The sequence below is a fragment of the Aplysia californica genome, unplaced genomic scaffold (genome assembly GCF_000002075.1).
Source record: "Aplysia californica isolate F4 #8 unplaced genomic scaffold, AplCal3.0 scaffold00115, whole genome shotgun sequence".
In the NCBI taxonomy this organism is placed as follows: domain Eukaryota; kingdom Metazoa; phylum Mollusca; class Gastropoda; order Aplysiida; family Aplysiidae; genus Aplysia; species Aplysia californica.
Genome location: NW_004797385.1, coordinates 721,440 through 733,075, shown reverse-complemented (window position 1 = coordinate 733,075; position 11,636 = coordinate 721,440). Strand labels below are relative to the sequence as shown.

General features: G+C 39.1%; 1 protein-coding gene across 1 annotated transcript in view; it reads right to left on the bottom strand.

The window, feature by feature from the left end:
- LOC101853779 (coiled-coil domain-containing protein 97) overlaps positions 1-11,585 on the bottom strand; it is a 26,456-nt gene extending 14,871 nt beyond the window's left edge. Inside the window, exons 1-5 of the mRNA XM_005095851.3 lie at positions 11,361-11,585; positions 6,878-7,421; positions 5,770-5,907; positions 4,175-4,274; positions 3,099-3,228 (exon numbers count right to left, since the gene is read on the bottom strand). Coding sequence (XP_005095908.1) covers positions 3,099-3,228; positions 4,175-4,274; positions 5,770-5,907; positions 6,878-7,333 — 824 coding nt within the window. The 5' untranslated portion in view covers positions 7,334-7,421; positions 11,361-11,585. The remainder of the gene's footprint in view (positions 1-3,098; positions 3,229-4,174; positions 4,275-5,769; positions 5,908-6,877; positions 7,422-11,360) is intronic.
- Between the last annotated feature and the right edge of the window lie 51 nt (positions 11,586-11,636).

The following is an 11,636-nucleotide window of genomic DNA, read 5'->3' as shown; positions in this document are numbered from 1 at the left end:
GGGGCAGAACAAAAGTAGGACCTACAGTGTCCTCAAACCAACCACGTTCCCTTACAGGAGATGCTGATGCAACTACACGTACTGCAATAACCGCCTTGATATTACGCAAGTCCATTAATTAAAAGTTCCTGGGATTTTTCTATATTATTTTTTTTTTTTAATCCAAGAAGTGTCAAGCACTACAGAACTTACTGAAACGTGATGCAACTCGTGTGTCTGATCATCATCTCCAATTTTGTTCCATCGTTTTAAAGTAAGTGTTTCACGGCACTTGTAACACAATAAGGTCATAAAAGTGCCGAATATTAGAGAGTAACAAACACAAAAAAAGGAGGGGAGATCAAGGACGATAGATGTTTGATAGGAAAAATGAACAAACCAAACACCAGCCTGAAAAGGGGAGGGGGGGGGGGGGGGGGAGATAAATTGTTGATAAGAAAGATGAAGCAAATCGCATCAAAAAGGGGGGGAAAAAACGCCAACCAGCCACACAAACCGAGACAATGTGTAAGTACGGGAGCGAGTGTGTGCATCTGTTCATGTGAATGTATGTGCTTCTCAATTAGTTACATTTGAATGCCTGAAACGAATGACTAGACGATGATTAACACAAAGAATTATGTAAATATTTTACACACATAGCACAGCACAGCAGCAGCTGTGCATTTGGAGAGAAGGTCATAACGACAAAGGTTACAGAGCAGCGAACAAAGAGTGTTTAGTTTTAGTAAGAGTTTTACGACCCTTGCAACACAATAAGGTCATAGAAATGCAAAAGTTTAGAGGAATTACAAGAGAATAACAACACTAAAAAGGAGAGGAGATAAAGAAGATAGATGTGTGATAGGAAAGTAGAAGCAAACCACACCAGAGCACCTGCTAACTACCCACTAACACAGACATTCCGGGTCATACTGTCATATAAACATAGCACTTTGGTACCATATCATGAGTCATGCCGCTGTATAGGCAGACAGCCATGTCACAAAACTTTCACACAAACCCAGCTGATCGTTTGTGTGAGTTTTACGGCACTTGCAACAAAAATAGTTCTTATACACAGGCACTTGCAATTTGCAACACACAAAAGTCTTATAATATATATGGCACAGATCAGATGTGTACCAGACTTCGAGTTGGGGAAGTAAAGGCGGTGTGGAAAGGAACTGGCCACCCTACCACAATATGCCGAGGGCCCAGGAAGTTGTCTCACTAACAAGTAACAAGGCAATCCCCAATGTCCGGATCGGACGCGGGAACAACTTTACAAGAAAGTAACAAACACAAAAACGACGAAAAGATAAGAACGATAGGTGTTTGATACGAAAAACAACCCGCTTGAACAAAAAAAACCCCAAAACAACAACAATAGTACAGTGAGTTAGTGTGTGCAGGTGAAACGGAATAAATGGTATTAATTGCAAAATGTTATTTATTGTCTTAGTAACGGAATAAATGGTGTTAACTGCTAAATTTTATTTATTGTTTTAGTATGTGTTTTGTTCCACGGTAGCCTACTTGCAACACAATAATGAATATGATCAAATAAGAGCCTTAGAGATGTTACAACAGAATAACAAACACCAACAGGAAGAAGGAGAGATATGGAGGCGATAGATGTTTGACAGGAAAGAAGGAGCAAACCACACTAGAGCACTCACCAGCCACCCACATGTTACCGGAGAGTAACAAACACAAATACGAAGGAGGAGAGATAAGGATGATTAAATATTTGATAGGAATGAAAGAGCAAACCATACTAGGGCACCCGCCAACCACCTCCTAGAAAGAAAAAAAAAGGACAGACTGTGTGCAGGTGAAAGGGAATATAAATGGCGCTAATCGCAAGCTGTTGTCCATTGTCTTAGAAAAAGTTTTACAGCATTTGCAACACATTAGGGAAATAAAAAACGTGCAGAAGATTAGAGGTGTTACAAGACAGTAACAAACACTAAGCGATGGGGAGATAGGAACGATATATGTTTGATAGGAAAGAAGAAGCAAGAGAGAGAGAGAGAGAGAGAGAGAGAGAGAGAGAGAGAGAGAGAGAGAGAGAGCGCACGCACGCACACACACACACACACACACCACAGCACGTCACGGAGCGAGCAAAGGGACATAACCAAATAAAAATGTTTTTGTTGGAACTGTCCCTCTTTATCTTTTATTTTCCCTTATGCCCAAGCACGTGTGCTTGCACGCACACACAAACACACACGCACACACACACACACACAGAGAAACACACACACACACACACACACACAGAAACACACACACACACACACACATACACAGGCATCACTGTCGCACACAGGAGATCCAAGTTTGATTCTCAAAAGGAGAGTAAATTTTTGTTGAGTGTCTTGTCTTTTTATTGGAATGTTGCAACCCTCTCAGCCTGGGTTGGCCCTGACAAGTAGGGTCAGATGCCTGCCTCCTAAATGACTTAAACTTGAGTCGATGGGAGTGTAAAAACACCATATGTTATATGGCCTGTTTCATTTAAAACTTTGATAAAATATAGAAGGTGGGCTGCTTTAACTCTGCCTGTCAGTTTAGTTTTAGTAAGAGTTTTACGGCACTTGGAACACCATAAGGTCCCATAAGAGTTGAAGATCAGAAGTGTTACAAGAGAGTACAATAAACTCAAAAAAGAAGGAGGAGAGATCAGGGCGATAGACATTTGTTAGGAAATAAGGAGTAAACCACACCAGAACAACGGCTAACCACCTGTCAGGACCAGTCTAAAACGGATTCTGACAGAAAAAGGAGATAATTGTTATAACATCTTCTTTTTGTGGGAATCGACTTTTTATGCCTATTCAAAGTGAATAAAGGATTTAAGTTTCTTTCGAGCAGAACATTGCAAACAAAGTTGACCACTTTTATTTTAAATGAACAAAAGAGGGCTCAAAATACCTTTTGAAAAGATGCAAATTAAAAAAATATGTATCTCACAAACATGAATGAACATAAGCATAAACCAAAATTACACATAAAATCACAAGCACAAAAACAAACAGCAATTTTAAAAAACCCACAAAAGACGTACACACGCTGCAAGCAAAGTGAACACTAAAACAACAGTTTCTTACCCATAATCAAAGTTTGCATCTTGCCCTGACAAGAAGCGTTCTTGCATGATCCTGAGAAATTCTGTCTTCAGATGGCTTCTGTCTGCCTCAGATATTTCAGACTCATCGTCCTCCAATTCTCTGTCTTTTTCTGAGAAAAATTACTGCAGTCCATGACTATTAAAATACAACAAGTGCTTTTAATGACACCAATATTGTACAAAAATAGCTTGCTTAAGGATTAGTCAAATAAGAGCTAGAGTTGAATGACCTAACTCTTTTTTCTCAAGTTGGGTTGTTAGACACCCTGGGTCTAGTTTTTTTTTTCAACAAACCTCCGTCAATCACTGCCACATTTCACAGTCGCAGGTGATCTTATGAGGAGAAAGCCAAGTGAAAAAGTCATTTAAAGCTGGAAGCACACCTACTTATTTTACAGAAGCACAACTGCATCAAGAAAAAGGATGACGAACAGATAAAAAATCGATGACAATTGAAAAAATCCCAAAGAATCTACTTGACACGGAAGACAAAATACAAAACCTGGAAAATTTGACATTACGAACTTCCAGAAAAGAAAAACAGCAGTGAAAAAATGAGGAAAAAAGCCAAGATGAAAACTAAAGACAGAACCACCAGCAAACAGAAAAAAAATGATGCTCAACGTACAGTAAACAAACAACAATAATTACACTCACGTAAGAACAAAACTGTCCAGTACAACATAAGAGTAAAGAGAAACTTAACAGGGTTTGAAAATAAATGCAAACGTTTTACACTCCTGTGGACACAATTCAGATCATTTAAGAGGCCATGTGATACTTTAACCCTATTGGGACCAAACTGGGCAGAGTGAAACATAGCACCCAAGCAGACAATTGGATATACTCGATAACATGAAATCTCCCCACCCAAGAACAGAACTCACTTCTTAGATATGTGATGGCAAAGAGCCTTACCATCACAGCCCAGACATTGGTCTCAACTTAGATCTGACTGAAAATAGATGATGACTCATGCAGAACCCTAGAAAAAGTGCTAACAGGCAGACAAACAGACTTTTGAAATCATTTCAAAACTTTGGGCCTTCAACCTACCCAAGTCTTCCACTTCTTCTTCATCCATTTCTCCTTCTGTATCATTCTTTTCCATATCATCTTCATCTGAGCTTTCCTCTTCTTCCTCATCTTGGCCATCCTGAAATATGACAACAAAAATGAAAGAAAATGTCAACATGAAAAGAAGAGGAAACCTGGACTTCGAAACACTCCACACAGATGTCCCTGTAGTGTGACATTTCATTCTGCATTATGCGACATTGAAGTAACCTCAGAATCATTTTTTAAAATGCATTGCACAAACCATTGTAACCCAAAGTTCTCTAGATCTACATGACATGAATAAAAGTAGTATTTTTTCTTTTTCTTTTCTTTAAAAAGAAAGTAACAGAAAATTGTCCTTGTACCATACCTTTGATACGAGAACACTAGAGATCTAGCGCTTTTAAGAACATAAATAGTACAAATATTTAGGACGAAAGTCCTCTTATCTAACATATTTTCAAAAGAACTTGACAAGCAGGCAAGATTTTACACCGGTTACATATTTAATGAAACAAGTGACATATATAAGAGTTTAAAGACCTGCACACAGGTAAGGCTCGCCATAGTTGTAGGCAGAAGATGAGAGTTTGATTCCAATCTGGGAAACTCATTATAGCAGTCATGATGATCCTCTTGACTGTCTGTTGAAATACTGGGTTTTGGGGTTGTCTTTGTGACGCTCCCTTCTTGGCAAGAGTGTCTGCTTTAACATTTCCTGGGATATCGCTGTGGCCAGGTATCCACTGTAAAGTCAAGTTGATGGCATAGGTCTGCATAAAGGTGTTGATTGTTAGTGCCACAGATAATAATCAGATTTGCAGTCTGGGCTTTTGAAATTCATGTTTTCCATAGCTTGGAGTACTGACTTTGTGTCTGTGAAGATTAAAGTGTCCTTGATTCTGCCTGGATATACCATGAATATGTTGGTCAGGTGGAGGATGGCTGCTTCAATAGTGATGGCCTCAGCCTCATAATTTGTACACGAAGTACCACATCAAATAGTTCTTCACACATCTTGTCATTATGTTCTATTCTTACCCCAAAGCCTGTATTAATAATTCCCTTAAAGGCTGACCCATCAGTGTAAATATGGATTGAATTGCTCGGGTATGAATCAATCATTTTGAAAGCTGTGGCTGCATAGATTAAAAAGACTTCTACATGATGGTTAATGTCCGTGTACTTCTTTTCATGAAAATAACCAAAAACTTCATCATACATCTCATAGCCTTTGAATGATTTAGTCCTTGAGTTTTGAATAGAAAATGTTTTTTGTTCTAGTAAAGTTTTCACGGCACTTGCAACTGCATAAGGTCATCTGAGCGCCAGACTAGAAAATATAAAACAAAGAGTTAGCCTAGCATAGATATGAAAACCAACAGACTTCAAAGCCATGGAATTCTCTTCCTATCATGTAGAAAAAAGGTTAGGGGCATTTTTTTCTTGTTCCTTTTTCATGCTGTGAGAAAGCTTTACGATGTACATAATTTCAGTAGAGGGACCTTCACATGCCTGACATCCCCTGGTGTTTGTACTTTCAGTTCACTCTAAATTCTTACAAGAGTGAAATGAACAAAACCTGTGCTTACTTCCATCTCTTTCATCTTGTCATATAACTGCTTATTAGTGTTGGCATCCATATGCTTTAACAGGATACTGGAAAATTTCAGATCACTTCTGTCAATCTCTCTTGCATCTTGTTCTGCTTCTGTCTCATATTGTCCAACCTAGAACAAATTAAAAGAAGACAAAATAAGTCAGATCGATGAAGTTATAGTTAAATGACCAAGGACATGTCAAACAATTATGCATGAAAGTTAAAGTAGAGAACTAAGAATCCTAAACAATTTGACAGATGTCATTAAAATTGTCAGACCAAAAAGTGTTTCAGTAAAGGGGCTTATAAACATTGCCTCAAAATAAATCTGCTACCAACTTCAAGAAACCTTTGAACCCATTCCATCTCCATGTAGAGGAAAGTTTTTTTGCAAAGTCACAGGTTAAAATCAGTGTGCAAACAGACAAAGGCTATGACATAATCCAAGGTGAAAAAAAATTACCAAGCTTAAATACCTGAGGTTTAAATTGTGAATACAGCGCTGAAGAAAGTCCAGACTTTCATCAACGGATGTAAGAGGAGTATCCTAAGAATTAAGTGGCAGGATTGAATAAGAAATGAAGAGCTGTGGGAAAGGACAGGACAAAAGGATATAGAATTAGAAATAGGACTAAGAAAGTGGCGTTGGATGGGACACACCTTCAGAAAGCCCAGCGGAAACATCACAAGACAGTCATGGCAATGGAACCCACAGGGAACACAAGGCAGGGGTAGGCCACAGGAAACATGGAGGAGATGTGTGGAAAGGGACATGAGAGAGATGAAGCTCATTTGGAACGAGCTAGGAAGGATGGCCCAGGACAGAGATAAAAGGAAGGAGCTTGTATGTGGCCTATACCCTGCCAGGGGTGAAAGGCACTGATGATGATGAAATGGTGTATATCCATAAAAATAGTGATTTTATGTTCCATAAATTTCTCAGTGTCCGTCATTAAATCAATTAATGTATAGATTATCTTCATTCTAGAATGATTATAAAGATTTTTTAAATTCTAGAGGAGATCAAGTTAATTACAAAATCTAACAGAAACTTGAGGTAGGCATTAAAAATTATACTTTCATAAACCAATTCTCCTTACCATTTGCTCAAAAAGTAGAGGATCCCTCCATTTCATTTCATTCTGTGAAAAATACTCTCCTTCATCCACCAGTTTTTGTAAAGCCTGATATCTGCGATTTTTCACCATATTATGATTTGTGTCAGCACAACGTTTAGAAATCTCTTTCAAATAAAAATCAATCATATAATCTCCTTTCATATCCTCAAAATAAGCTGTATCCTCTTGAGTTAGATATTGTGAAAAGCGTTCCAGAAATTTGGCAGGACTTTTGTGAAGAATATCCAGAGCAATGTTTGCTTTTTCTTCATGGCCAAGATCTGGTTCGCCCCGCTGCTGGTGTCGGAAGTGAGCATCTGTGCCAGACAGTCTACTGATCATGTCCTTTTTCATTTTTTCTTTTTCAGTGGAAGTAGCGCTGGATTCAGGGAGTAATGCATGCTCCTTGGTGACAGCATCAGTCTCCACGCTAGCCATTATTAAGAAGACAGGAACATTTGCATCCCTGAACGTTGAAGAGGTTAAACTGAAGCCACCAACTTGTCCTTCCGTGAATGTATTGAACCTAAGAGTGAAAAATACAACTGATCAGAGCACTAATAACAATCCATGATAACAAAAGCCTCCCATGTCCTCTGAGAATATGTAATAGTTGGCTTTGGTAAAGAGAAGCACATTGACCAAATAATTGTCATTTAGTCTGCAAGAAAAAAGCTGACAGATCAGACAGAAACAACAGTAGAAGGAAAGAAAAGAAGTAGGACCTGCAAGAGGCCCGCTCAGATTCTCTGGCCATAAAAATGCAAACATCTTATATCTGATGTCAAACTCAAGTACAAAATTTTTATGCACACTTGGAATACGATGTAGATATTGTACCTATCCTTTCTTTTCCTTTTTATGCATATATACAATGTATATAATCTATGCTGCTTATATATGTAGGTAATTCAAAAGTAAACTGGAGTAAACTAAAAAACAAGCAAGACTGATACTGACGGCATTGTTCTGTTTCATGTCACTTTAATCCATGAGAAAGAAAAACACAATACATAGGAAAAGTGTTGAACCAGTGGAAGTTTCTGTAAATTGTGTGAACCCTGATGCTCTGAGTGGTCCAAATGCAAGACTAAGTATGAGAGGAATGAAAAAGGGAGGCCAAAGATGTGTTGTTAGAGACAACACTATTCATTTACCAAGGTAATTATCAATAACATCAAAAGTAATCAACCTTATTGTTTTTAGCAAAAAATATAGAAGACAAGCTGCAATCTCTAAGGTACTGGTGAGACCTATCTATGAGTCAACCATAAATATATAACCTTCTTTGGCAACCCTTAACTGAGGGTGCGACCTGTCACCTATCCACTGCTGCAACATATACAGGTGAATATGAATGGATGCCATTTTATAATTATATAGTCCCACATAAAGTCAGAATGTTTAACAATACAGAGAAAGAAATTCAGAAAACTAAATTAACAGTTTAACTCTCTAAATACATAGTATTTGATCAAATTTTAAGCCCCTTCCGATTCTCCAAATAGAGTTCTTCTCTAAATAAGCTAATTAAACCACACCTTTAGTTTGAAAACTGAAATTAAAAAAAAAAAATGTTTGCATGCACTTTCACCTTTTTGACCACAATTCTCTTGTAAGTGTAAGACACTTTCTTTTTAAGTACACACACTGATGGGAAAGATGTCAGTATTAAATATAAAGTCCATCTTGCTAACGTTCGATCTGAAGGCTACGTTCAGTGTTTTCTAACAGCTCCATGTGACATCAGTTTTGAGTGTAATTGAGAGTGAAACGTTTAATTCTGGGAAAACAAAAGAATAACTTGGCAGTGCTTTCTTTGCTGCTGAACAGACCTCTCATCTCCTGCTTGACTGAATTTGTCATTTACCTTTTTAGAGAGAGATCAAGCACATAGCTTACAGAACAATCGTCTGCCTGAATTATAACTTTTTATGACAATTCAACACCCTACTGGACAAAAAAGAGTCATACAGAAATCACCATTGTGTAAGGGGTTTGAAATTATCTTGCTTGGTCTTATTAATTACTGCTTTTCTAAGGCATCGGATTTCATATGTTGTAATTCTTTGCTCTAATGTCTTGTGTTTGAGCTGTTTTCTGACCGTCATTTCTGTATATTTTAATTTTTTTTTTTTCCGCAACACTTCTCGTATTGAAACATACCCTCTCACATCTAGATCTAGGCCTAGATCTACATAAAGTAAAGGCAGGAGCTCGAGTTTTTTTTTTATCAGGGGAAGAAATAAGAATTGAAAAAAAAATTAAGGTCTCGATCTACACCTACCGATCCAGAATTCATCCAGTTTCCCACAGCCCGCATCGAGTTCCCACCCACCCCCTCCCATCCCTACTGTAGGCTAACTTTTGCCTGTCCTCTTGGCTTTGGGGCCCATAATATTATTAATATTTATTAGGAGGCACACTAGATCTAGCAATACAATGAGTTAGGAATCGAGGATGGGCCTTGTGCTTCACGGTTTCATGTGAGATGGAGAGAAAGGAGAAAAATTCTTAGCTTTTTGGGCCGCTAATTGCTTTTATTTGGTTATCGCGACCTTTTTGAAAGTGACTTCGGTCTGTTTGCAACCTTGTTTGGAACTAACGTACATTTACAAAGAGATACAGACGAAAAAATCGGGGAATAAGGATTGCCTCGTTGGAGCCGACTTCTCGTTGAATGTGACCTCGTTGAACGCGGCACCCACTGTACAGTAGTCTCCGCCTAAACGCACGCCATACAAAAGCACGCTCCGCTGAAACGCACGCTTTCGTCATCTGACGGGTTTTTTACTATATAATTTAGACGTACAAACGCACGGTCACTCCCTCTAAACGCACGCTCCGATCCGCGAAACATGCCGACAGGTAAAGCTTGACAAGGGGAAATGTTCACTACAACCTTTGAACCTGCACAGCCAGCATAAGACAAGCCTAGAAAATTGGTGAGCGTGCCCCTCACGCCGAACAAACAGAGTTATGGACAGCGTTTTCACCTCCCAACTTTCCACTGTCACATAGATCTAGGTCTGGGACGGGTCGGAGAAAAGTTAAAGTTGGGGGGGGGCTGAAATGTTTTTTGATTGGACACTGGAAATGTAGATCTACCTTTGAGAGAAGGTTTCTGATGGTGTTTGGGTGACTGCATGTATTGTTTAGTTAGACCTAGGCCTGATGCGCAACACGCGTAAATGCCGTAAAACACTAGACAGGCCTCTACAGGATTAATGTATAATATATAAGCCAAATAAGCCTAATCAGCTGCTCTCGAAGAACGTACTTTTTCAACGAATCACAAGAGAAATGTTTCTCTGAATGTAGAGAATGATTCTGCATGAATATATGGTCGGGACTCATGGTCACTTGGAAAGCCACGTGGCTGGTCCGTCGTCTCTATGACTATCACCAAGAGTTTCCTCTTAGTCTTAGGCTATCTGTTCCCGACGTTTGTAGTGCATAGTCATAACATTGAGTCTGTCTTTCTTCCCCCACCCCATTCAACGCCGTGTATTCTTTAACCCAGTTGGGGAATCCGTCACAAAACAGTCACGTGTCGTCATTATTCTGTCAAAATGATCGCCTCTCTCCAAGGGAGATCACTAGAGTAATGAAGAGTAGAGATGACTTCGTCCCTTCCTCCCCTTGGAAAGGTTCTCATGTAAACGCACGCTCCGTATAAACACACGCTGAGGTTCCCTCCCTAACACCGTGCGTTTAGGCGGAGACTACTGTAGTCGAATGAGACGCAAAAAAAAAGTCTACGTTGAGGCGGCGTTGAAGTGACCCCGTGGTTGAATTTGCCCCAAACAAAGTGACGAGATAACTGTGATGAGATCACTGGAGGAATGTGACGACTTCACTGTGTGACGAGTTCACTAGTGTCCCCTACAAATGATGAAATTGCCGTGGTTTGCATTCTTAACTCCAGCGCAAATCCAGTTGGGGATGCATAGCATAGATTTTCATCTAGATCTAGAAATCTAGATCTAGGGTCTAGATCTAGATCTAGGCGTGGCCAGAATTAAAGTCGAGAAAGTAAACAAACTGGCGCTTTTTCAGTAGTTCCCACCCCGCAATTGTTATTTGCCGGATTTGGTCTCAAGGGTACGGGGGTTTCCATGCCCCCCCCCTGACCTAATAAAAATATGGTGGGGGGTTTTAGGGGGGGGGCGATATGGGTCAGGGGGTTTTACCATAATTTGATGTTTTGCAGTTGTTACGTTTGATATCTTAGCTCACCGCACATCAAACGTATAGATCTCGATGTAGGTCTAGGCTCAAATAAGGGCGGTGGGAACTACTGAAAAAGCACCAACAAATTGCCCTGTACTGTTCTCTTAGATTCTCTACTTTCGCTTTCTCTCAGTATCATCACTCGTCAGCTCTCCTTCTCTCTTTATGTTTTCTTGGGACAGAAATAAAACAGACCTACTGCTTAGTCAGAATTTATATAAGACATACATACCTGTCACTTAATGTTATAATTTATAGACAAAAACTATCTAGTATAGTCAGGCGATTAAAACAATAAACAATTTTTGTAGAACAGTCGATCACACAACAAATGAGGTAAGGAAGTTTTAGCTTTATAAGTTTATAGCAGTTCTTGTTTCATAACAGAAGAGTTCTGATAAATAAATAAAAGCAACAACCTGGCACAGAATTCTACACTAAGTGTAGAATTCTGTGCAACCTGGTAAACCGTCTTTGAAAAAAGTGAAACAAACACTTTGTTTAAATG